General features: G+C 34.4%; 1 protein-coding gene across 1 annotated transcript; it reads right to left on the minus strand.

The window, feature by feature from the left end:
- Positions 1-6,022: 6,022 nt before the first annotated feature.
- On the minus strand, positions 6,023-26,078 carry PolE4 (DNA polymerase epsilon subunit 4). The gene is made up of 4 exons (XM_090410129.1): positions 25,873-26,078; positions 21,345-21,429; positions 16,427-16,468; positions 6,023-6,264 (listed from the first exon to the last, which is right to left on the minus strand). Exons 1-4 carry the CDS (start codon positions 26,065-26,067, stop codon positions 6,251-6,253), a joined length of 336 nt encoding a protein of 111 aa, XP_090266255.1. The 5' UTR covers positions 26,068-26,078; the 3' UTR covers positions 6,023-6,250.
- Positions 26,079-27,347: the final 1,269 nt, after the last annotated feature.

Raw genomic sequence — 27,347 nt, forward strand, 5'->3', positions numbered from 1 at the left:
TTCCCACTTTATGTCAACAGGTCAGTGAAGGCCCTGTCCACAAAGTGAGATCTTGAGTGGCCTGCACAGAGCCCTTACCTCAATCCCATTGAACACTTGTGGAATGAATTGGAATGCCAATTACATGCTAGGCCAAATTTCCCAACCTCATTAATGCTCTTCTGAAAGAATAGAAGGGAATTACTATAGCAATGCACCAATTCCATATTTTTACATTATCAGTCCGCAATAAGCAACTAAATTACTACAGGCTATGGGAATATATTAAAGAGTTTACTTCCAAATGCTCCATGAAATAGTCTGCTAATGCAGGAGAGAGAGAGAGAGGACATACCCATTACAGTTTGCTTCAAATTATGCAAGTTGATTTTCGAAGTGAAATAATCAGAACTAATAATAACTGCTTTTGAGAAATCCTGTCGGATTACTTCCCTCTGTATTTTAAAGGAAGTCATAAGATTTTTGTTTCCTTGATGCACAATTTTTTCCTCTTTAAAATCAATGCTATTTTTATCTAGCACAACAGTAAAATTTTGAAGTTGAGTAAACAGAAACTTAGCTAGGTGAATGTGGGAGAAATCATTGCAATCTACTATTGAGCATAAGGGAAAATCTTTTTTTCTGCACCTTCCTAATGGATCCATAAATGCATGGAGCTATAGCAAGATGAATGCATAACTTGTCAGCAGTAGATACATCCCAAGAATGCACTTTACGAAAACAAGCCATTGGACTTGTTTGCTTTAAATGAATGAGTTTAGGCTGAGTTTCTATGGTTAAATGGATAAGTGCAGTATAAATGGTTCTCTCTCTCTAAATAAAGCATAGTTTCTGGTGGTATTACACAGTGTTCATAAACACTGCAGTGCATTTGTCTGCAAGAAACAGATAACATACTCCTAATGCCATTCAACTTTTTTTTTGTCCATCCGAAATCTATTGAGTCCACTCCATTTGTTTTGCAAAGTCCAATCTGTTGAATGAACTAAAGAACATAAAATATATATATGCTACCGTTAAAGCGCAGAAATCAGTTATTCTGCAGATTAACTAGGGCGATCCGTTAACGTGCGGAAAATTGTTTCATTTCTCAAATTACCTAGGTAATCTGCAAATTACCCAGATAATCTGCACATTACCTACTAGGCACTCGTTAAAGTGAAAATAAGATCTTTGCTGGAACAACAGCAACGTTTCTGTACGCTTAAATTACCATAATGTTATTTATTTATTTTTCGATATCTAAAGAATCAAGTTAATACAATCAAACAATCAACAAATTAGTTGATAGAATCAATCATCAATCAATTAAAAAACTATAATACAAAGAATCAAACGGTTTAAAATATTATTACAATTAAGGAAATGAATTTGAAAAACATATGATAAAATTATGTTCACTTATTAAAAAACCAAACTAAAAGTGGAGGGAGAGAAAATGAGAGAAACAAACTTTTGAACTTTAATGATACGGAAGCCGTTAATGTGCACATTACCTAGGTAAAATGCAGAAAACTCTTGATTCCGTTAACAGAGCAAATCAGTTAATCTGCAGATTAGCTAGGTAATGTGCACATTAATGGCTTTCGAGCTTTAGCAGTAAGTAACATATATACCATGACTCCTAATGGCTGCATTCAATGGATCTCTGATAAATATCTACCCTCAACTAGATCTGTTACATGTTGCCATACGTACCTTAAACGGATATTGGAATAGAATGGCTAGCATAGGTTATTTGCAAATATGACCTTCGAACCAATTCAAAAACTAACTGAAAGTTTGTCTGATGTAAAACTGTTCAATAGTCGCTGGTGATTGTTGAACAATTTAAATTTCAATCTGTACTAATTTTGTGTGCATTATAGTGCACTTCAGAAAGGTGAAATAAACTAAACTAATATTGCATTGCACTGAACTGGGTATTGGAACAAGCAAACACTATAAGTAATGCAGAATGCAATTCATATATTATGATTATTATGATGCATGTTCTTGAGATCTGTTTAAGCATGCACCTGGTCTTTGACAAAAGACGACTAAACCTAGACCATGACTTAGTTTTTTTTAACATTTGCAATTGATTCTTTGAATGCTCTGATGAAGAAATTGTAATCAGCATAGGCCATTTCTCTCTCTCTGATTATTTGTCTCTGTATATGCTAATGCTAGTCCTCCTGATTGATTTTTTTTAAAAACTACATCCTTAATGTGTTTTGATGTGTATATCCTGACTGGCCTGTCTGTCCGACATAGCAAATTCCACAAAACGAATCATCTTGTATATATGTTACTGTGAAAGACCGATATCTGGCAAATATTCTCTGGTGAATGTCAGCATTCACACAGTCACTTGGTGTATGTGCGAAATATTTGCTAAATATCATTATTTCTCACTTACACCGACAAATGTCGACATTCAGCATGCACTGATGGTGAATGCTGAATAAAAATATTTTTATTACGTTAAGACAAAAATGCAACTTTTTAATATATATGTCAAAATAGGAGAAATAATATTATGATATATGTCAAAATAAAAATTTTACTCATTGTCGTTTCGACCCCCACTAGAGCTTATCTGTGCTTGTCGACATATACCGACGATGGTTCGAATGTATAATAATATAACTAAATATTCGGTCTTTCACTGACATATTTGGTATGTGTCGACATTCACCGGAGAATACTGACATTCTCTAATTTCGGCCTTTCACAGTAACATATATATTTCAAGTTTTTTGAGTGATAAATGGGGAGGGGAAGAGTTGGAGAGTGAATGAGACAATCTGGGTTACTGGGGAAAAAGTCACTTTTATTCCTTGTTGACAAAATATTTTTGAGATCTTGACGATAGATTATATGTAAGAAAGTGATACTGCTCTTCTATATGTCTTTTTTGTCATTTTCATCAGAGCATTCAAAGAATTATTGGAAATGTTATACCTTAATATAACAAGAAACAACATATCTATATTAGGTTTGGTCATCTTTCATCAAAAATCCGGTGCATGCAGACCTGACATTCTGTGCATCACAATACATGAATCACTCATGCAATATTGTCAGTCTATTTCAATTACTGATACTTTTAGCTTGCTTGTTACAAAACAGTCACTGTAATAGTTCAGTTGTTTTTATTTCACACATAAAACTAGTACAGAAAAAAAAACAAATTAATAGTTATCATTTGGCATGCACGACGGTGGTCTGAAAAGTTCTTGGCCTTGACCATAGATGGCAACACTATCGGCAAGATTTTTTTTTCTAAGTTGGTACATCTGTCATAAGCATCCATGTGAAATTGCAAGTCATTCTATCGAGTAGTTTGTTTTATACAGTTGTCTGAAGCAAAAGTGTTGTCTGTATCCCTTGAAATAGATAAAATTGAGTATTGTGCAGTTAAAAAATTCTTTGTGAAAGAAGATTTAACGTCAAAAGAAATTCATTTGAAGTTCGTTAGAAGTTTATGGGCACTCTTCTCCTTCGTTTTTGACAATTAAGAAATGTGCTGCCGTGTTTAAACATGGCCGTACCAACCTTGAAGATGATCCATCTGAAGAACGTCCAAAAAGTGTAACAACACCAGAAATCATTCATTAAGTGCACGATATGGTATTGAATGACCAGCGAGTCAAAGTATGTAAAATTGCTGAGACTATACACATTACAAAATAATGTGTAGGATATATTTTGCACGAAGAATTACACATGAAAAAGCTTTGAGTAAGATAGGTGCTGTACTTGCTCACAGCAGATCAAAAACGAACTAGCATGAAAATCTCTGAAGAGTTTTGAGTGTTTTAACAAGAATAAAACTGATTTTGTGCATCGATTTATTACTATGGATGAGACTTGGATTCACCGTTACACACCAGAATCCAAACAGCAGTCAAAACAATGGACAGAAGCCGGTTGTTCAGTGCAAAAGAAGACAAAGTTGGTTCCATAAGCAGGAAAGGTCATGGCATCGGTGTTTTGGGACGCTAAAGGCATTTTGTTTATTATCTTGAAAAGGGTAAAACAATAACCGAGGAATATTATTCCGATCTTTTAACCAGACTAAATGAAAAAATTCGTGAGAAAAGACCTGGTTTGCAGAAGAAAAAAAATCATCTTTCATCAGATCAGTGCACCTGCCCAGAAAGGTGTTTTGGCAATGGAAAAATTAAGGGATCTGCACTATGAATTGTTGGAACATCCACCCTATTCCCCAGATTTGGCTCTTTCTCTGACTTTATCTCTTCCCAAAACTAAAACTCTTCCTAGCTGGTCAGCGTTTTTCTTCAAATCAAGAGGTGATTGCAGCTGTAATGGGGTATTTTGCAGATCTTACTGAGAACCACTATAGAGACTGGATAATGGTGCTGGAGCATCACTGGAATAAATGTATTAGTCTTAAGGGAGATTATGTAGAAAAATAAAAATAATTTTGAAGTTATAAATTAATTTTTTCATTGTTAGGCCGAGAACTTTCAGACCACCCTCCTATTCTGGACAAAAACTCAACATGTTCCAAAAAAAAAACACATTTCAAAAACTATCATGCTTTCTGCCTAAAGACAGATCATCTCCCTTCCATCCTTACTTGTGTACCAGGTACCCTGCTCCTGTCACATTTTAGACAAACTGGATAATCAGTTGAGATTAGAATGAAAAGAACACAAGGATTACATCAAATAATGAAAAACAAATCTGGCCTAGCAGTCCTCAAGCAATCAATACTGGATATAGTTTAATGAAACCAAATGAAGATACTTTTCAAATGAGAATTCAAATTTGATCATCTTTTCATTGAAATTTTTGAAACTGCTTCATCATCCAAAGCTGAATCATTTAGACTATGCTAATATCAAAATTTTGAGAAGTGGTCATCATAAAACAGTTGATAATTTTTTATAATTATAATCTTCTTGTAAAAATGTAAATTGTTCATTAGCTCCTTATTTTATTTATTTTTTTGCATCTTAACTATTCATATTTTTAGTACAGCTGATACGTTTAAATGTTAATTTTTTGACAAACTGGAATATGATGCATTATGGGACGAAAAGCAACGTCAACACACAACTGATTCACTGTAAGTGGGCAGTAATAAGCAAATTAGTATAATATAGGTGTAGTTCATAATCTCAACATTTCCGCACTCAGAATTCTTGATCTAATCACCTCTAATATCTTTCAGCTGGCATCTGCTAATGGGTTTAGGAAAAAGGCAAGTGAAAAGTGTTACATTGCAGCAGCTAAGGTCATATTTGAAAAATTTTTGTGACTAGCTGGAGTTTGCAAGAACGTGATGATCATCACTTCTGCAGAAATCCGTTTTTTAATTATGTGAAAATGATTGCCTTCTAAAACATGAGCAGGAAATTTTCCTGCACACCTGTGTTGCAAGAACATTCACTGAACTATCATGAAAATGTGCAGTGGAACTTCAGAAATCTAAAATTGATGCCTATGCTTTGTAAAAATGGGAGTTGTCTTCAATGACATAAATTATTGTATTTACACCTTCTGAACGTGAACTAATATTTATTTATGAACTCCTGCATAGTCTGAGATTTTTTTAATTAAAAAATGTTTCTTTAAACCTCTGCATGAAAAAAAAATTGTGGCTAATATAAAAATCATCCATAGTTGGGCAAGTAGATAGCATTTGTTCTCCAACCATAAGACCAAGTTCAAATCCCACTGTAGCATGGTTGATTGTGCTATGAAGACCTTCATGCCACCAATAGGCTACCTTGCTTTTTTTGTGGCCTGAAGTCCCATTTTTAATCTTCAGAGCAGAGTTGAAGGATTATATAATCCTTAGCCTACTTATGGTAGGCTAAGGATTACTACAGAATACAAACTTTTCATAGGTAGGAGCAATAAAAAAAAGTATTTCACCATGAATCATTTAAAATGCCTTTAACTGTCAATATCATCTCTGTCTAAGATTCCAATGAGCTACCAAAATCTCATTCTAAAGATCATAAGTTTTGTATATTCTGGGTTCACATTTTACACAACAGAAGTCTTAAGTAATAAAACTTTTAATTCATTAAACACATAATTACAATAAACTATCTAAAATGATTTACATTTTTCAATACAAACGGTACTGTTTAACAAATTTATTTTAATAAAATTCAAAGATGACATCAGTATATTATTTTACATGTACGCTCTGCATTCCAGAATAATATATTTATATACACATGATAATTGTGAAAGGACTGCTTATATCTTCATTTTTCCTATCTCCTTAACTGAAGGTACCTATTGAACAGCAAATAAAAATACTATTTAATATAGTATGACATTAAAGTATCGTTATAAAACAGCAACGTGAATTAACCTCCCCCATCCCCCTCTGCAACGCTAAATAAAATTATACTTTCATTTTAATCTTTTACTCAAGCACAAGCAAAGTTTGCTGATGAAGTATCTTCACAACTAGGCTACAGGCTGCTGACATAAACTGTCTTAGTACACTTCTTTTCAGGTGTGTGTGTACTGCTATGCATTTAAGTAAGGGTCACTATGGGCTTTCGACCTTTATTGAGGGCTCATCAGTGGATGAGCACTCAATAAAGTTAGCACATAAAGTGAAGACACTTTATGTGCTAACTTTGTTTGCTTGTGCTTGGGTGAAGGATTAAAACAAGAATATGCTTTACTTTGTAACCAAGAGAAAGCTTTCTACAACTATGTCTCATCCAGTCTTTTAAAACCATGGTGATACACTATTTTATTACTAGTATGTGAAGAATATATGATTTCTACATTGATTTAACTGCAGTATCTTTTGGAGTCTAGCTCCCATCCTTCCTGCAATACACAGTAATATATATATATATATATATATATTATTAGCAAGTATATTGACTCGGTTTCTAGATGTTAACTATTATATAATGACTGAACTCCGAGATAATAAGAAAACAAGTAAATTTAATCTATCCACACAACTAGTTTCTTCAGGATGCTGACTTTGTAAGGTGTGTGATTACATAAATAAATATAAATATACCAGAGCAATAAAAAACTGTAGTTATGTTTGAATTGGAGTCCGAGCTACAGTTCTAGTGTTATGCACATGCGAGCGTATGACTTCTTGCCAGTTTAGAGGAGAGGGAAAGTGATGTAAGGTAAGGAGATGTCAGCTTTGAGGTTAGAAGAAACCTCATTTGTATGTTGATGATGATGGTAAAGTAGTTCATTAATACTTTTTGAAGAATAACCATTATTTAAGAAGGTCCTTTTAAGATGTTTCAGTTCATTTTTGCGCTCTTCTTCATTTAATAATACAGAACTGGCACAATGAGCGAGAGTGAATACGATGCCTAATTTTTGTGGTGGATAGTAGTGAGAGGATGCATCATAGGTATCAAATCCACTCTCGCTCATCGTGCCAGTTCCGTATTATTAGACAAAGAAAAATACAAAAATGAACTGAAACATCTTAAACGGACCTTCTTAAATAATGGTTACTCTTCGAAAAGTATTAATAAACTACTTTACTACTGTCATCAACATACCAACGAGGTTTCTTCTAACCCCAGAGCTTACATCTCCTTACCTTACATCAGTTCCCTCTCCCCTAAACTGCAAGAATTTTGAAGAGGTCCAATATCAAAACGTGTTTCTCCACTTCACCAAAACTCCAGTCAATCTTAAGTCACCCCAAAGAAAATTATCACCATTTTCAGTTTCCAGGTGTCCACAGAATTATATGCAATTGTGGGAAACCATATTACGACCAAACTGAAAAGTCTATCTTTCTGCATCTCGAAGAACACCAGTGAGACATTTCGTATAACAGAACCGAAACCAGCACCCTCTCTACCCACGTCTTGGTCTCAGTTAACTCCAATCATGAAAGCCGGCAACATCAAATAGACTAGAATCTTATATCCAACATACATAAATGTTATGATGAATTAGAGCGCATATCCCTGAATCAAAAGAAATTATCTTCGACTCTTCCCATATGAATAGCAATCTCAGTTACAGTTTGCCAGATTTGCATAGGTCTGCAATTTGGCATTGGCAAGCTTGAGAAGTCATACGCTTGCATGTGCATAACACTAGAACCGTAGCTTGGACTCCAATTCAAACATAACTACAGTTTTTTATTGCTCTGTTGTTGCAGTAGTGCAATGTTTTTATGGTCTTTTATTCACTTTTATGTTATCACACCTGACAAAGTCAGCATCCTGATGAAACTAGTTGTGTGGATAGATTAAATTTACTTGTTTTCTTATTATCTCGGAGTTCAGTCATTAGATAATAGTTAACATGTCTAGAAACCGAGTCAATATACTTGCTAATAACCATATTCCTTATGACGCAGACAACCAGCATCTGATAAAGGTTTATCAGAAGACCTTCAAGAATATTGGATTTTTCATCAACAGGCTGATTTTCTTAAAACGATCCAAGTTCTATTCCATTATTCCCAATTTCCTTCAATTCAAAGAAATCATAGCGACAAAGGGCGCATAGAATTTACCGTAAAACAAAACTAGAACTCTTGTCAGAAAGAATTGATACAAAACGTGGTTTAGCTTCTCTTTTTACAAAGAAATCCACTTTAGAAAGTCGTTTAGAGGTATCCTTAGACAATATATCATGGAACAACATTAAAGAAATAAGCACGTTTTGCTTCGAGAACACAAAATATCAATAACTCTAAACTTATTAATAAATTAAATTCTCTCAAACTTGCACAGGAACGATCCTCCTCAACTAATATTCTCACATGCTCAAAAAATCTTCCCATATCCTCACTACTGCAGAAGAAAATATCCTTTCAAAAGGCCTCATTTCGTCCTCTCTCCAAAATCAATTCCTACAGAATTTTTTTTCACTAAAATAGAAAAAGCTGCTTCGCTACTATCAAACCGAAGACACGAATTTACATCGCATGGAAGCCATCTTCGTGATCAACAACGCAAATCTCCCTATTTCCCCTGGTGAAAGACTGCCCATTAAACAACTGAGGAAGAACAAAGATATTATCATCCTTCCATCTGACAAAAGGAAATGCAACCGTTATCCTTAATAAAACAGACTACAGCAATAAAATCTTGGATTTAGAGTCAGATACTTACTCTCAACTTGAGAGAGAGAGAGATACATAATCGGACCAACAATCTTCTTAAACCAACCACGGAACTACCAAGAAATATCTGCCTATCTCTATGATCTCTTCATCCGAGAATCTTGCCAGGAACACTCAGTAGAAAAATACCTCTGTAATTCTCACATTCAGTTTTATTTCCCTTTTTATATATGGGTACTATGAGAGCTTTGTTCCAATCATCCAGAATTGGTCCCTCTGTCCAGGCCTTCTGAACTATGCAGTGCAGCCACTATAAGACTTTTATACCTCGATACTTGGCCATTTCTGGTCGAATATCATCTAGTTCTACTGCCTTTCCACATTTCAGGGATTTGATGGCTTTTTCTAATTCAAGCATGAATATGTATTTCTGACTGCATGCCTGTTGAGTGTTTATATCACTGTGCTGTCCTCACTGCTTGTTTAATTTAGCAGTTTTTCAAATTACTACATACTTCAAGGATATATTCATGTCACCTTTATCATCTCTAATTCCTTTTACAGCACTCTTTCCTCCATTTCTGAGCTTCTTCAACAACCTCAAGAATATCTTGCCACCTTCTTGATATTTATTTTCTATGTTCTTGCCAAAGTCCTCCCATGACTTTTGTTTAACCAGTTTAACACAGTGCTTAGCTTTCTTACATTTGTCTCTGTATTCTCTAAAAGCACAAGCTGACTTATTTGCCAGGAACGTTTGATATGCTTCCTTCTTTTTTAACTTCCTGTATCCACCATGAAGTTCTGATTTTTCTATCCTTGCAGACAACCTCACCACATGCCTCTCTGGCTGAATCAATCAGTGTTTTCTTCAGGGCTTGCCACTGAATCTCCAAGGTTTGCTTCCTGTTCTCAAACTCTTTTATTTTTTTTCTTCAATCATGTTTGTGTATTTTAGCCTACAGTTCATATCTGAGAGCTGCTCAACTTTTATTCACTTTAAAACTTTCTTACATGTTCTTCTTTTCAATATGAAATTCAATTTTATCCTCCTCAAGACTAAACGGTGATCACTTCCAATTTCAAATCCTCTGTATACTCTAGTGTCCTGCACCAAAGAGAAAATATCACTATCAACAATAACATAGTCAATGAGACTATGTTATTGTTGACTATGTTAAAGTCAACAATAACATAGTCTCAATAAAGACTATGTTAAAGTTTGGAGAAAAGAGCAAAGCTAATAATAATGGCATATACCTGTCCTGAACAGAAATCCAACAGGTATATGCCATTATTATTAGCTTTGCTCTTTTCTCCAAACTTTCTCAAAATATTTTTGTATATCTGACATCATTTCCTACTCTGCTATTTAGATCCCCAACAAGGACCAACTTTTCCTTTTTCATTGTGGCAGTTGCTCTCTCTAAAGCCTCAAAAAAATACCTCCACTTCTACCTTAGTAAAACCTTCTGTGGGACCATAGGCACAAATAAGTTTCATTGTCCAGTTCTCTATTCTGATATTTGACCACATCACTCTACTTGAGACTGCCTACCATTCAAGAAGATTAGCCTTATATTTAGTCTTGATTACTAGGGCTACTCTTTCTTTTCCTTGATTGTCATTGCCTGAATATAACATTTGGTATTTATTGCTCAGAAAGATCTCACTAGTTTTTGTCTTTTTTTTGTTTCAGTCACCCCTATTATGTCGATCTGGTACTTATCCAATTCCTCAGCTAGCTCCATTTCTTTGCCATTCAGGCTTCTTATGTTGATAGTACCGATCTTGAACTCTGGTGATGTTGAGTTGGGGTAGGTTTTAGGATTTGTTCCAGTAGCTGACTTTCGCTGTTTGCTCTGGTTCCCTGGCGAAAACAACGGGGCCTCGTTTAATTGTGTGATGTCCCAGCTGGCATGAAATTCTGTCATGTTGTACATCATTCTATATTTTAGTTTAAGCCAATAAGAATACAATTTGGTCGGCTAAATCCCAAATTGCCAGCCCATCCTAGTTCATTCAGTATCCAAGTTGATACCTAACAGGGTGCACCAAAAGAAGGTGAGAATTGGACATTAGGTCAGAAACTCTGGTGGTGCATATTGAATGAATTATATGAGATAAATGGAACATTATACAGAGCAATACAATCTATATTAAAGATATAATTCAGCAGACAGAAATGAAGGAAGCAAGAGTGGTTTGATGGAAAATCAGGTGTAATACGAGAATATCTTCTCTTTTATTCGTCATCTATACGGATCACATTGTTGTGAGGAGAGGGGAGGATGAAATGAAACATGACATAAATTAGAGATATTGACCTTATTTCATTATACAGATGATATAATCCTAAATAAATTAAGGCATGCAAGTCTTTAAGATTCCTTGACTAGATTGAACACTTCCATAACAATGTAATAAAAAGACAAAACCATGAAAATAGGCAGAATGTGCAAATATAACTTACATTTTCACAGAGAACCTAAAGTAAAATATTTCAACTATTTAAACTATTTTTAGTAAGGAAAGTAAATTAAATATGGAAACAGACAACAGAATAAGCAATTGTGGTGCAGCGAGGAGCCAGCTGAACAAATTTATATGGAATAAGAGAAATTTAGTTAAAACACTAAATTAGCAATATAGAAGACAGTGCTCAAACCAATTTTAACTGATGGATCTTAGTTGAATTAGAAATATAGCAGATGATCAAAGACTACAGGCAGCAGATATGATAGCTTTGAGAAAAATTAGAAGAGTGAACAGATGGCATCATATTAAAAATGAAGATATTAGGAAGAAACTTGACTGTTAGCATTCTGGAATTTGTGAGCAAAACAGATCCGACGAAGATGAAAGGCTAAAAACATGTTTTGGCATCAAACTGAGATCTTGGTTTTCCTCTGGGGAAAAAAGACCCAGAGGAAGACTGAGAACTAGATGGTTTGCTGCAGCTAGAAGCACCTTAGAAGACTGAAATATAAGATCTGACAGCACTGGAATCCTGACAAATAACATTAATTTGGAGAAAAATTGTTAGAAAGCTAATAATGTCAAAACTTAATCATTCATATCAAGTTCCTGATATGATGATGAAAGAATGACTGAATGTTAACCAACAATTTAGAGACAAGAATGACAGGTTGACAGGTGCATGAGTGGCAACTTTAAAGTGGAAAAGAAAAGTCCGAAAGATTCAACATAAAAACATGTCCAAAATGATTTCTGTATGTGAGTGATAAAATACTGCAGTCTAAAATCAAAATATAGATCCTAGACAGCTTCAATTTGGTAAGATTAGTAATACAAACTCCTAGGCAGAGTTTGTGTCTAAGCTAAGGCAGTGCAAACTAAGGCTCTCTAGTAAAATTCAAGACTTCTATTCTTCTTTCATTTGGCATTAAAATAATGAGCTATTTAATATCCTCATTAGAAAGAATTGGAAAACCTTGGAGATTCACCCTGAAGAAAACATTGATAGATTCAGAAGAAGCATGTGATGAGATTGTCTACAAGGAAAAAAAAAATCAGCTCCATGGTGGGACTTGGGAAATTGGAAGCAGGCAAGGAAAAGAAGAAAGCATATTGCAAGTTCCTGGCAAGTCAGCATGTACTCTGAGAGAATACAGAGAAAAATGGAAAAGTGAAATGCTTTAAAACTAGCTAAACAAAAGGGAAGACAGCAGAATATTCTGGTTATTGCAAATAGCAAAAATCTACAAATAATTGATGCCTCCTCCCTGAAGGGTAAAAAAAAATAAAATAAAATAAAATAAAATAAAAAGTAAATGTCCATCCAACTGCCAACTGTCAGTGTGCAATAAAAACTGAGGTTTTGGGAATGGTAAAGCATAGCAGGTTTGATCATATCACCTGCTGCATTTGCACAAAATAAAAGTGTCACCTATCTTTACTTTCTTTAAATCCTGGCATCTCCTTTTTTCCTCTTGGGTAACATAGGACCCGTTGGTATTCTCTTCCACTAAAAACCAGACTCATCTGCATTAAAGACTTATTCTGAAAAGTACCCTTCTCCTCAATTATTTTATGAAATTTTTCAGATAAAACTGCTGCTGATTAGCAGAAGCTGCATCGCTAATCACCTTTCAATTTCTTAAAGAAAATCTTTTAAATCCTTCAAACTAACTTTTACTGGCAGTGAAGGTTTTTTTTGTGGAACTTTCAGAAGATGATCCTTCTGCACTTTGTTCCTTATGATAATTATTATTATTACAGGCAACTCCAGGGAGTCCTTAGATTCATCAAGGGAGGCCCTAAATATCATGTCCACACAACTATATGACATTCTCACAGTATCTATCATACCTTGCCTTTAACTCATTCACAGTCATGGCACCCACAACAGCCTCTGGCAGCTTATTCCACTCATTTACCACTCTAAAAGTAAAGAACCCAGCTCTAACACCCCTGCTATCCACACTCTTGCCCAGCCTCCATAGGTGTCCCCTAGTTCTCCCACCACCAGTCCTGATCTCAAAAATATCCTCTGAATTAATCCTATAGAAACCCTTTAGCAATTTGAATGTCTCAATCATATCTCCCCTTTTCTGCCTATCAACTAATTTCTGCAACCCACAAATCTTCAACCTGTTCTCATAAGGTTCATTCCATAAACCTGCTATCATCTTGGTCACTCGCCACCTCCTCCCCATCAAGAAGAAACCTAGGTAACCAAATGGTTATAGAGAGATTTTGCTGTTTCTCTTAAAATTGTCAAATCAATTTACTATCCTTTTTCATATTGTTTTCCATCCACAAACTCAGCACTCTTTCCATTTTACTTAATGCTTATTTTGCATACATGAGAAACAGTCTTTGTACTCTTTGGCACACTAGCTGCAAAACAACTGCAGATTTCCTTCTCCTTTTTTAAAGATAATGCACTGTAAACTTGTTAATGCCATACATCTTTCCTGCAGCCATGAAAGATTTCAGATCTTTAATCTTACTTTTTCTACTTGCTCTGTCAGAGTGAGCACTTTTTTTTGTTTTTTTCACAAAAATTATCACACTGGTCCCATTTTTAGTAGATAAGGGCAAAAAAAAAAAAAATGCTCATAGAAGACAACATGCAAACGGCACAATAATAATCTTGCAACTGACAAAAAAATTTGACTAGGAGCTTCCATGAAGAATAATTCAAACCACGAAGTGAAACTGGAAAAAGAAAGGGATCACTGTGTGTATATACTTGAAGTAGAAAAAAAAAGGCAGCCTGATTAGATGATATTCAACCAGGAATGCTCAAATATGGAGTTATAAAATTTCAAATCCTAACCCTCAAACATTCACACATCCCTAGATTCATCAATTCGATAGAATATACAGTAGAACTCGGTTATAACGCATTCCACGGGACTGCATATATTTGTTTGTAATAACCGTTATTTGTTATATCCAAGAAGGTCATAATTTGAGTGAATTAAAAATGTTTTCAGATTTTTCTCAGCATAGGTATATTGGGTAACATAAATATATATGTGCATACATACATATAAAGAACAAAAATTTATTTTTAAAACTTCACATTTTTACATAAAAAATCATCAAGTGTGCTTTGCTTTACACAAGACGCATATTTCATACGTTTGAAATTGTTCCTTATACCACTAAGATGCTTGAATGTGTCGTCTGAACTTACAGATTGCAATTCCATAAATCTTGTTAAAATATGTAAAGCACTTTCTGCTTCACACCAGGTAACGATTTTCTCATCATTGCTATTTTCTTCCTCAGAGTCACTACTACTATTATCTTCTTCTGGTGTATGAGAGATTTGTTTTAAGATGTCAGCGTCTGTCGGTATACCCGAAGTTGCGACGCCATTATCAATGTCTATAAAATTATCAATCTCTGCGCGCATTTCAAAATTGTTCAAGTTTCGCGCTTTTAACCACGCTGATAACAGTAAGTTATCCTCTTCATCTTCTTCAGATTCGCACTCATATTCCGCAAGACTGGCTTTCTTAAAACAGTTTTGTATCGTAGACGATGACACCAAATTCCAAGCATCACTCATTAAACATATTGCGTGAAGTACACTGATCTTCGAGTCGTAAGCATAACCATTTTCTGCAGATTTTTCTCTGCGTTCTATCAGTTCCAAGACTAACAAACGACGAAAATGTTATTTAAAACATCTAATTATGCCTTGATCAAGTGGTTGCAAGACAGATGTCACATTCGGTGGCAAAAAAACAAGTTTTATGTTTGTTAAATTAGCCACTACAGGATGGGCAGGACAGTTGTCTATCAATAACAAAATTTTCTGGTTTTCACTGCAAAGATTTTTATCACACTTGCGAATTTCATTTTCGAAAATTGAAGATGTCATCCAGGCTGTATAATCAATGGGAAGTTTCTTTATGTTTTTAAAGCATCTAGGCTTTGCCGATTTTCCAATTACAAGAAGCTTTCTTTTATCGCTACTGGTCATGTTTGCACAAACTAAAACTGTGAGTGTATTTTTGATAAGTTTTCCGCCAATGCACTTTTCGTTTTTAAATTGAAAAGTTTTATCGGCGTTAAATTATAAAAAAACCCTGCTTCGTCTGCATTATAAATGTTGTTGTATCCATACCTTCATTTGATGTCCGGCCATACATTCTTGATCCAGTCAGAAACAACGTTTTTGTCAATGGACAACGCCTCACCACTTACTTTTACGTAGACAATATTGTTTCTGTTCTTAAAGCGATAAATCCACCCATTGTTGCATTTAAAATCGCTATAACCAAGTTGAACAGCAAATTTTTCGGCTTGAACTTTCAAAATTGGTCCGCTAATAGGTAAGCCAGCGGTTATGTGCACTTTAAACCACGAAAGAAGTGCCTCGTCAACGTCACTTTTATTACACTTTTTAAGTTTTTTACACATCGATAAATTGTTTTCAAAAGCTTTCAGAGTCAACTCGCGATTCTTCCAAATTGTTGATATTGTAGATGGGGACAAACCATACTTCTTTGCTACTGTCAGATTTGATTGGCCACTTTCCACCTCCCGTATAATTTCTACTTTTTCGGAAACCAATAAAATTTTCCGTTTGACTCCCAACATTTTTCCCCAACCAGAAAATGCGTACGTACAAAATGTCAGTAAAGGAACGACTAACGTGTATTATTCGTTCGTTATTCCCGTGAAACGAATTTGTAATAAATATGAAATACATGCATTAAATCAAATGCATTAATTCAAATATACCTTCAAAATTATTCGTTATAAACGTGAATTCGCTGTAACCATGATCGTTATAACCGAGTTCTACTGTAGTTGTATTAATGTAGTACAAAAGACACTAAAACCAGTACATTTAATTTATGTAGTATGATAAAATGTATTCACACATACCCTCTAGAAAAGAAAGTGCATCCACAGCCTCAATTGAAGATTCTAAGAACAGAAATATTATTGTTGTTAAGATAGCGAGAATAGATCACAAAGTCAAGCAATCACTATACAAACTACATCTCATTAAGCTAAGTAAATGGCAAATCTACAATCTAAACATTCCTATGTAATTACCAGAGTAGAAAAACTTTTCTATTCTTCCTCCTGGTAGATAGAGAAGAGGTTTTTCATAGCCTATCTGATAAGAATAGATAGAAGAGATATTTATCTGTTCAATGCCCTTTTTTGCTATTATCAATTTTTGTAAATCACATTGCTGTAGTGTACTTTCAATAGTTGACATCTCATAGTCCTTATACAAGAGTTACTTGGAAGATTCAGAATTACTCTCTCCATATTGCATTTTCATTTTTATTGTACATAGATAATTATATCTATTCTGTACAACAAATTAAAGAATTTGTTTTTGTAAGAAAAACAATATATTAATCATTAATGTTTAATGCTTAAGTGATTTTGTTTATTGTTTTGTATTAGTGACCAAAATGACGTACTTGGAAAACTTACGAGAACAGCTATTCTTAATTGTCTTTCTAATGATTCTGAAGTTACTTGAAGGGAGAGAAGAACACAAAGCATATTACTGAATGATAATGCCAATGACAGTCCTGTAGTTAGCCTGGGAATGACAGTCCTGTAGTTAGCCTGGGATTCCACAGGAAACAGCATTGGGCCCATTGCTATTCAATGAAACTACTGATCATGATCAATGAAAAGCAAGGGCTATTGTTTCGGGTATACTTCAATAAGACATTCTGCTGGTCTAAGAAATGGCAATTAAGATTTAACAACTTAAGTACAGTCCTTCATTTTGGGTAGCAAAAAAATCCAAGGACATCCTACTGTTTAGGTAAGAATACACTCAATACAGTTAAAAATTAAAAATGGATCTAGAAGTAGTAGTGCAGTCCAACATAAAATTTTCTAAATTATTTAGAAAATAATAGCAAGACAATCAACTGGCAAAATGCTAGCTTATGCAATGCAATTAATAAATTATTTTATTTATGTCTCCCATTCACAAAAGGTTGTAAATATAGTGTATCAGTATCATGGGGGAGACTAAGGAATTATTTGTATTTTTATTTCATTTTTACACAGTCAAGAAACCCTGCTCTACAAACCAAACATGGAACTTTTTCAAGCCACTTCAGGCATCCAGTAAGCAAGATGGTAGTTTCAGATTGGATATGAATTCATCTCTCACATCAGTGGTTAATTATCCAATCACCAACCAGGAGTATTCAAACTAGCTAGTTGCAGTGGCATATTTAGGTATTTACTGCCCCTAGGCCTGCAGAAAGTGCCCCCCCTCATATTTAATGAACATGTTGCTTTACATGCATAACCTGCTTATACTGTAAATACTGCTATATATATATAGCGGGTTTTTTCTCCTGGAAACTCTGGGTTTTTCGTCCCGTAAACTTAAGGAAATCGACCGTAGAATCCACATAATTTCAGACATTAAATACAGTAGCAGTAGCTTTCTGTGCACATGTCTCGGTCTGTACATGCCAATATGCTTGCAAACTAAACTTACGAGGAAAAGAAAAATATTTCTCTACTTGTGAGTAGATGCAGCATATAAGGAACATGTTATAATGACAAAAATGAGAGCCTGGAAATTCCGCCGCTCCCTCAAAATTTGCTGCTCTAGGCCTGGGCCTGCACCTAAATAACGCCACTGGCTGGTTGGAGTTGTAAGGGTTCCTGCCTATCATCAGCCCTAGAAAATCTCTTTATGGAGAATTTTGAAAAGAATGATATTGAAAATTATTACAAAAAACCAAAAACTTGGTTACATTATACTGACGACGTTATTTGGTCAGGAACAACAGTTGACTTAACTCAATTTAAAGATTAACTGAATATCTTGCATCCAAACATAAAATTCACTCTTGAATTAGAAGATGGAAAAAATTACCGTTCCTTGACATCCTTCTTGAAGTAAACGAAAAAGAAGAAAGAATGATCTTTTAAGTATACAGAAAACTATGTAGACCAGACAGGAAGGTCTGGAGAGATTTGCATTTCTCAACATGTAAAATACATTGAAAAAAAGAAGACAGTATAAATCAGAATTAGCCTTCCATATAACAAACGCAGGCCACCAAATAGTTTGACAAGAAAAGAAATGCTATATATTGAACATATTTGCTTTACACAAAAAAGTTCAAAGAAGCCTAATGAAAAGCAATCTTCAACCAAGTTTGATCTTTCATCAAAAATCTAACAACTGCAGACTTGGGATATGACACACTTCATGTCACAGAAAGTGACAGCAACAACTAGCACTGTTCCAACATGTATAGAGTAATTAATATAACAGTTTTTTCTGGTTACTTGTTTGTATGTAACAAACTAATTGTGAAGTTCTGATAACATCTGCCATGTGTAACAAATTTTTCCAGTCTTTTTTATATGTTTTGGTACTCCTGATGATGTAAGTTTGACAATTTATGAAAGTTGTTGGGTTATATATATCTTTTTTATGTTTAGTTCGTTCATTCCTGCAAGTAAGTCACTACATGCTCTGAGGTAATACAGAGAAAAATGCAAGAAAGCAAAGAAAGTGTGTAAAACTAGCTAAACACAAAAGTCACTGGAAGACTTCAGCAAGACGGCAGAAGATAAATATCAGTAAGGTGAGAAAATGTTCTGAAGACATTGATATATAATCAGGATTACATATCAACAACTGAAGTAAACAAAACCATCAAAATCCTGAATGTGAGAAGACAGCTGGAGTACATGGTATTCAACAAGTTCAGAAATATGGAGGTATAACTTTTACAGTGGCTACATAATTTAGAAGTCAGAGGATTGAATTCCAGATGACTGAAGCAGAGCTCCTAGAGCATTCGTTTGTAGAAAAAAAAAAAAAAAAAAAGGGAGGGGGTAAAACTAAATATGAGAATTACAGAGGAATTTCTCTACTGAGTATTTCAAGTAAGATTTATGTAAGCATACTTGAAAAAAAGTTAAGAAAAATTGTGGAAGGGAAACTTGTCAGAAAACAAGTTGGGTTCAGAGTGAAGACATTGTCAGGATCAGATTTTCTCTTTAAGACAAACAGAGAGAAATCAAGAGAATGGAACAAGGATTTGTATTACTTAAATACAAATCTGGAATTTGTACACCTGGAAAAGGCATATGACAAGATGTCAAGAGAAAAGATGTTTTAAAATGCTACAATTATATGGTGTACATGGGACATTATATCATGCAATACATAGTCTATATTTGAGTTTTAAGTTACAATTAGAATTGAAAGAGGTACAGGAAGATGGTTTGATGTTAAATCAGGTGTAAAAAAAAAGTATGCATGTTATCTCCCCTGTTATTCACATCTATATAAATGACATTATGAAGGAAAGTGGCATTAGGCCTGATATCAAAATTGGAGATACAGTGGTGCCTCGCAATTTAGGGCTATTTTTAGCAGAATCCACTGCTTTTATAAACTTTATCTGCTACTTTTCCTAACGCACATCTGACAACTGGTTTACGGTTTATATCTAGTCCGTGGTATCATGCAGCGCACTTCGCTGACATTATGTAACACTGTAGCCCATTAAAATGTGCGAAAAAATAAAGTGTCATCATTCAAGTGAATATTTAAAATATGGAGTTATTCCGCCTATGAATAACGAGCAGTTACCAATGTGCTTAATATGTGAAAAAACTTTCTCAAACAAAGAAATGAAGTCTTCAAGAATGATTGAGCATTTAAGAACAAAGCATCCAAATAAAGTAAAAACGAACGTGGAGTACTTTCACGAATTAAAGACAATTTAAAAATTGTCCTGGACTTAATTGCAAGACAAGATTTTCTGCAGTTCCAAATAACAGATGATGATTTAATATTAGATACAGATTTGGATTGTTTTTGTTTCCATCTTCTGACATTAAAAGATGACTTGATCAGATTCAAAGAGTTTGATGAGCTTAAAATATCCGATTGGGTCATAAATCCATTTCTTTCTGATACCACCTCTGTTCATCCAAATTTGTGTGATGAATTTATTGACTTAAAAATGATTTTGAAGCTCAAGTAAAATTTCAGCAGCGTGGATATGAAAGATTCTGGCCAAACATTAATTCAAGTATTCTCAGCTTTGGCAAGAAATAAAATTACTGCTCATTGCTTTCCCTTCTTCATACTTAGTCAAGAAAGGATTGAGCGTTGTGTTGCAATTGTTAGCTAAGCAGCAAAATAGATTGCAAATAAGTGAAAGAGGAGATTTGAGACTTCGTTTGTCGAACATTGAATCCGATATTGAAAAATTAGCAGGATCTCATCAGGCTCAGGGTAGCCATTAATGATTGACTTAGTAAGTTTACATCTTGTTTGAGTAAAAATTAATTTGTATCAAAGTTCATTAATTTTTAATTAACTATCAGTTCAAATATGTTGATGGTAATTTAGATTTGCCTAATAATATATTAGAATTATCTTATTGAATCATTATCCTAGTGTAAAACTAAGTAGTGGGTACCAGGCCATACAAATAGTTGAAAGGGGATGCCAGTCAAAAAAAGGTTAAGAACCACTGATCTAGGTGGACTAATACAACAAGAAGTATCTTAGATGACCAAAATATAAGCTCTGACAATACTGGAATTCTGACATATTAAATTGGAGGAAAATTGTAAATAGGAAGTCAATTGTGACACAAACTCTTCATGTAGGTGTATAGGATATCACAATATCCTATACACCAAAGAGACATATCAATAATTCGATGATTATTTCATCGCTTGCTTCAAATATTATATAAATTTGCTTTAACAACACCTTTACAAATAATTATATTGTTTTTATTTAATAAACCAAAGCACTATATCATCATACCTATGTCTTTTTTCTGAACAGTCTTCTTTTTAGACTGAAGTGTGTAGCTATAAGCTTCTTTTGCTAATGAATCAATAAATAATTCCTAAAAAAAAGTCAACATATATATATGAGAAAACACGTAAAATGGTTATATTATATAAAGTATATGCTGTTTTATTTACAAATCTATTTTTTTTTTTTGTTAGGAGCTAGCAAGTATGGAAATCAGGATTATTACAAGTCACTCAAGAATCAGTGTGAGGCCAAACTCTCTACAGACTAGAGTAACTATTATATCTTACATTGGATACATTCAGCAGTGGTGTAAGAGGTTGCTAAAAAAATACTAATACCTATGGTGACAAACTCATCCATTTCCTCATCAATGCTCTATTCAATCCTATTTGTCTGTTGTTCTTTAAGAGATACTTGTGCCATGGAGGGTTCTTTAAATTAACACGAAAAACACAAGGAATAAGTAATACTATTTATTTAGGGCCATATATTTCAGGCCATCATCAGTGGAGACAACAGTTAATTACAAGGTAGAATGCAAACAATGGATTGATTTGAAAAACGTAAGAGCTACGTGATGTTAAATATAAAACAACACCATGGTATAACTGAGGAAATATTAATTATTCATTCCATCCGTCCATCAGTGGCTCTAACAGGCACTTAAGCACCTACAGCCTTCCAAGTATCCTTGGATTTCCATTTTACTTTCAGATTCATTTTACTTTTGTATAGTGAAATGGCATATAGATTGTATATTGTACATATGTATGTTTCCTGATGATGACCTCACAGAGGTCAAAACGCGATTGTTACTTGCTTAATGTTAAATAAAGTAAATATTCTAACAAATGTGTTGTGTCTCCATAAATTCTTCACTATGAATTCAACCAAATAGATAATGAAAAATTCAAAAACAACAATGTAAGCTATAGAGAATATCTTTTACAGAAAACCAGGTAAACATAATACTATTAGGATTTGAGATGGGTGTGCAATTAGTGATCATAACAATATTAAAATCACTAAGAAATGCAATTATTGATAATGTCACAAATTTCAGGCATAGACAGTCCCATCATTGAGGTTTGGGCAGCGAAAGACCTCAGTACTTTCTTTGAAAAGATGTTAAAAATTTGTGGGAGCATCTGTGCAATCAGGATGAAATTGAATATCATAGTTAAAAGAAAAGATAGGTTAAAAAAAAAAAAAACTAAAGAACTAAACCTTGGAGACTCAGTAGCAGATTCCAGAGGAGCTGTTCAGCAAGACTAGATTTATAATGCCTTTTGGTTTCAACATAAATTAGGAGTGGTGTTCAGAAATGAATTCTGTGACAGCTCAAGCCTGTTTGACCAAAGCAGGATACTTGTAATTTATGTGAAATTAACAGATTCCAGGTAGCAGTAAAAATTACACTTTATTGTTGGGAAATGGTTTGGATTAATAGGTTGAAATGTGCTAAAAGATGAAATTTCCTAAGGATACAAGCAATATATTCAGACAGAAGTGCCTCTAATATAGGGATGGATATTCCATGGGAGTCATCTATTCTTATTGAATTAGAGAGGGGGAGAGAAAAAAAAACAGCTGATGATATTTTTGTAACCATTGAGAGAGGAGGTTTGTTTGATGGTAAAAGTTCCTTGCCAGAGAGATCTGAATGAAGAACAGACCATATGGGTTCTTGATAGTAGCTATGCATTTAATAATACCAAATTTCTGCCAGGAATGATGCACTAATGTCTGATGAATATAATGACCAGAGAATGACAGTTTGCAAGACTGAAATGGGTAGAAAGCCATCTGCTTTTCTTTTTAAGAGGATGTCAAGAAAGGATAGAGTTCCATTTGATTCTATTTCTGTGGCATATTTGATTATGGGATGAAGGTCATTTTTTGTAAGAAAACATTTAATTCTTGATATGACTTATTCAAGAGTGCAAAAATGTTGTTCATGTAACAAAGCCAAAGGGAACATTTTGGATTAATTGTAGATATTTCTTCTAGAAATTGCAAGTAAAATTTGGCCAGAACTGGGGAAATTGGAGAATCTTTCATAGTTCCTTCAATCTGTCTGGAAAGTTTTGCATTCTAGCTGAAAAATCCTGAGTTCTTGACAAACTTGAAGATGTACATAATGTCCAATGGAAATTTAGAAGTTCCAAGGTGCCATTTAAAGTGTCCTTTAAATGGCACCCCGAAAGAGTGAGGTAATATTGAAAGATCATCAAATCAAAAGTTTCATTTCTCCAATTTTTTTAAAAAAAATCAAAAATATTCTTTATAGAAGAGTAGGAATGGCCAGAAAAAGAAGGGGAATATTTGAGAGAAGCTTCAAAATTTTCTAAGTAGGACTTTCTATTAAGTCAACAATCAGTTGCAGATAATATCCAAGGCTTGTGAAGTTTTGAAGATCATAAATCCTTGCAAGATAAGTTCTAAGCCTTTGAGCAGTATCTGGGTTGAGAGAAGTTATCTAATGAAGAGTTAAGCTTGTGGAGCTGGCTACTAGTGAGATCCCTGCTGATAACAACATTGGTGTTATGATCTTGCAAGAGAATATTTTACATTATATTCAAAGCAGTCTAACAAAATGGATAATTTTATGAATTCAACAGTTATTTTGTCAAAGATTATTAGAAATATTATTCACTATTATATATCAAGTAGGAAAACAATGTTTATGACTAAAGCATTTTGATTATGAACTATTTACAAAGCTGAAACTGTTTACATCATGAATCATATGATAGTATACTACTTGGAGAAAGTTAAAGGAACTGCAGTTCTACTGAGCTTACAGTGCTGTTAAAAAATTATTGGTTTTATTCAGATGTCAGGAACTACATAATCAATCTACTTGACATATAAAAAAAGGATATTATCCTTCTTTTGAAGTCAGGTCAGTTAGCAAAGAAATATATGTATGACCCAGTGGAGCTGGTCAAACAGTAACCTGGATGAGATTATGGAACTGTCAAGTGAATCTCCCTCCCCAATTTTGGTGGGTAAATAGTTTAGACCAGGGATCGGCAACTGGCAGCCTACAGGGGTCCAAACGTGCATTTTTGGCAGCCCATAAAAAGTTGACCGTACTTACATGGCATGTGGCCCATATGTTGAATTATTTAAATAATACATTTTATAATATGAATAATAAATTAAAAATAATTTTACCTATACTTCATGATATCGCCAAGCAACTTGGCATGAGTCATCACGAGTGGGGATAAGATTGATATAATAAAAATTGACAACTTAAGTATTTTTTTCACTCACTATTTTCACTTATACAACTTCCAACTAGTTAGTTGAAGTGTTATATCTATAGTGCCACCACAATGGAGTTTATGAAAGAAATGCATATTAGTGGTTATTGGAAGGTATTTAGTATGAATACCTTAATAAAGATTCTGAAATGTAATTATTTTTCTTATTATTCAGTAGATGCAAATTTCTGAAATATTTCTTTACTTTTCCAGTGGCATAATTATCAAAATATGATATCATGCAATATGGAAGAACCCTGAAAGTGTAGGGAGTCCAATGAAGACTCTAAGAGTAAGCCCCCCCCCCCCCCGACAAAAATTTTAAAAGTTCAAAAGGGTATCCCCTATTCCCCCAGTTGATACACAGGATGGTCAAAAGTTTTGGGGCCATCGCATTTTTTTTTTTTTTTTAAATAAAGCAACACTATTTATGGGAAATAGGACAGTATTGTTCATTCTTTGGTTTCGATTTTGGCAACAGAATGGAGAGCATCTGCACTCTCCAACAATATGAGATCTTTGTAGTTTGGATGTCTGGAACACCTTTACGTAGTAGCTAATTCTTATAGCCTTGTGCGAGACCACTACTACCACCCTGCTTGTTAGACTGTACAGAATTGAAAAAAGTATGACCCACTTATACCATCCAGACCGCAAATTAATCATCTCCCTTTATCCAACACTGTGGTCGCTTTAGTGGCGTAGCTAGAGCTGTTTGCCGCCCCTCTCAATACACACCAAAAATACTACAAAAAGTCAAAACGACGTATAGGGAAATAAATTAAAACATTATGTTTAGTTTTGAAGTAAAACTTTAATTTCGACATTCTAAAATGTTATTTTTCTTGCTTTTCTGTTAGCAAAATCGTCGATGACATTGGCGAAGTCTATTTCATAGTAATGTAGGTAATTCTTAATCAAATTTTATTTAGAAAAGCTCCTCACAACTAGCAACAACAGCAATTGTGAGGAAAATTCGCATTAATCTCGCGACTGTATTTTAGAATTAACTGAAAAGGTTCAAAGTGCCGCCCGGGGAGGACCGTCACCTCCGCACCCCCCCCCCCCAAGCTACGCCACTGAGTTGCCTTATAAACTGAATTATAAAATTTGATTACAGAAATAAGGCACATCATCATCGAATATTGACGTCCGTATAGACGTAAAGGTTTTTCCAACCAATTCTGATAATAAATGCAATAATTCAAGGTGACGTATCACAACCATTTAAATCATCGCCAAACAAAAACATATCATACCGTAGCTCGAGCAATGAGAAACACGGCTTCTTGACTAGCTAACGTAACATCTGGATCCATTTTAACCAGAGATTTTATTCTGGATAAGGGAATACGCAATAGCTTTTCGCTTTTTTCGGCTTTATCTGAGTCACAGTTTGGTACAATTTGATCAACTAAATCAGCAGATAAATTCAACTCCTCAGTTCCTGACATCGTACCGCACTCTTTTGCCGCCATTTTCAATTTTAAATAACACAGCTAAACATATAAATTCAAAACAACCTTCGACACAAAAAACGCCCAAGAAGGAGAATATGAACAGAAATTTCACAACTCTGCCATTTCTTTCGCTTTTTTTTTTTTAAATATCATTTATTACTCAGGTGGAAAGATTAAACAGAGATCTTATTTCGGGCTTACTACAGACCGGGAAATAATAAGGGTGACCAGAAATGTTCAGACAAATCAGTTTAGCTTAGTTGACAAAAAGGGTTATCCCGATAGGGGATTTTAACTATCGAAATATAAATTGGAAGGAAGAAACAACATATTATTATTATTATTTGACACTTTCAGGGAGTCCAAAGACTCATCGAGGGAGAGTGTGCCAACAGCATCGAACGATTGTCGCCTTCTAACTACTAACCGCGCTCAAACTTACTTAACTGAGCCATTAGTAGCAGAGGCTCTACCAATCGACCAACCTTTGACATATGGGAGGAAGGAAAGCGAATTTCTTGACTTTTTCAAGGACTTATCGAGGGGAGGGATCTCAGATCACACGATCTACACTACTCAATTCTCCATCTGTACCATCTGCATGCTGCTTAACTGTACACCATCTACCAGCCACTAATACTATTTCTATCTTTTAACTGTTCGTGTTCTTTGTTTTTTTTTATTTTGCTTCTCTTACCATACGTCTCACTCTTCGGTCTGACTTACTTCCCAATAATATATAATTAGCTTAACAGCACTTCCAAAATTCTTCTGATGATTTATGCAATATTTTAAAGGTCGAAACCAACCTGGTTGGATTCAACCCTTCCCGTCACTGACAGCTGAATTCATAACTACTAATGATGCTAAAGGGTTCCATGCGAAAGTACATATGCCTTTAATATCGGTGAATTTTATGTTCATCAAATATCATCAACGTCGGACTGTTGTCTGAAATAGTGTGGATTTTGTGGTTGATTATTCTGAGTCGTGAAGTTAAGAACTGGAATTTCTGGAGAAACCAGTGGAAAATAAAAAAGTAGTTGGTGACTAGAATCGACCAACTGTCTACTGACAGGCTATTGGGGACCAAAAAGAATGGCTTGAGCAACATGTGGCAAAGCTTCTAATGCAATGCACTTCATATGATATCTTAACATTTTTATTTTTATTTTTGATTTATTTTATTTATATTTCTGATTAAAATATATATGTTCTACAAAGGCGTAGCTAGAGGGGGGGGGTCCTCCCCGGGCGGCACTTTGAACTTTTGC

The sequence above is a fragment of the Typopeltis vanoorti genome, chromosome 20 (assembly GCF_054136105.1).
Source record: "Typopeltis vanoorti isolate ZY-2024b chromosome 20, IOZ_Tvanoo_1.0, whole genome shotgun sequence".
Taxonomy (NCBI): Eukaryota; Metazoa; Arthropoda; class Arachnida; order Uropygi; family Thelyphonidae; genus Typopeltis; species Typopeltis vanoorti.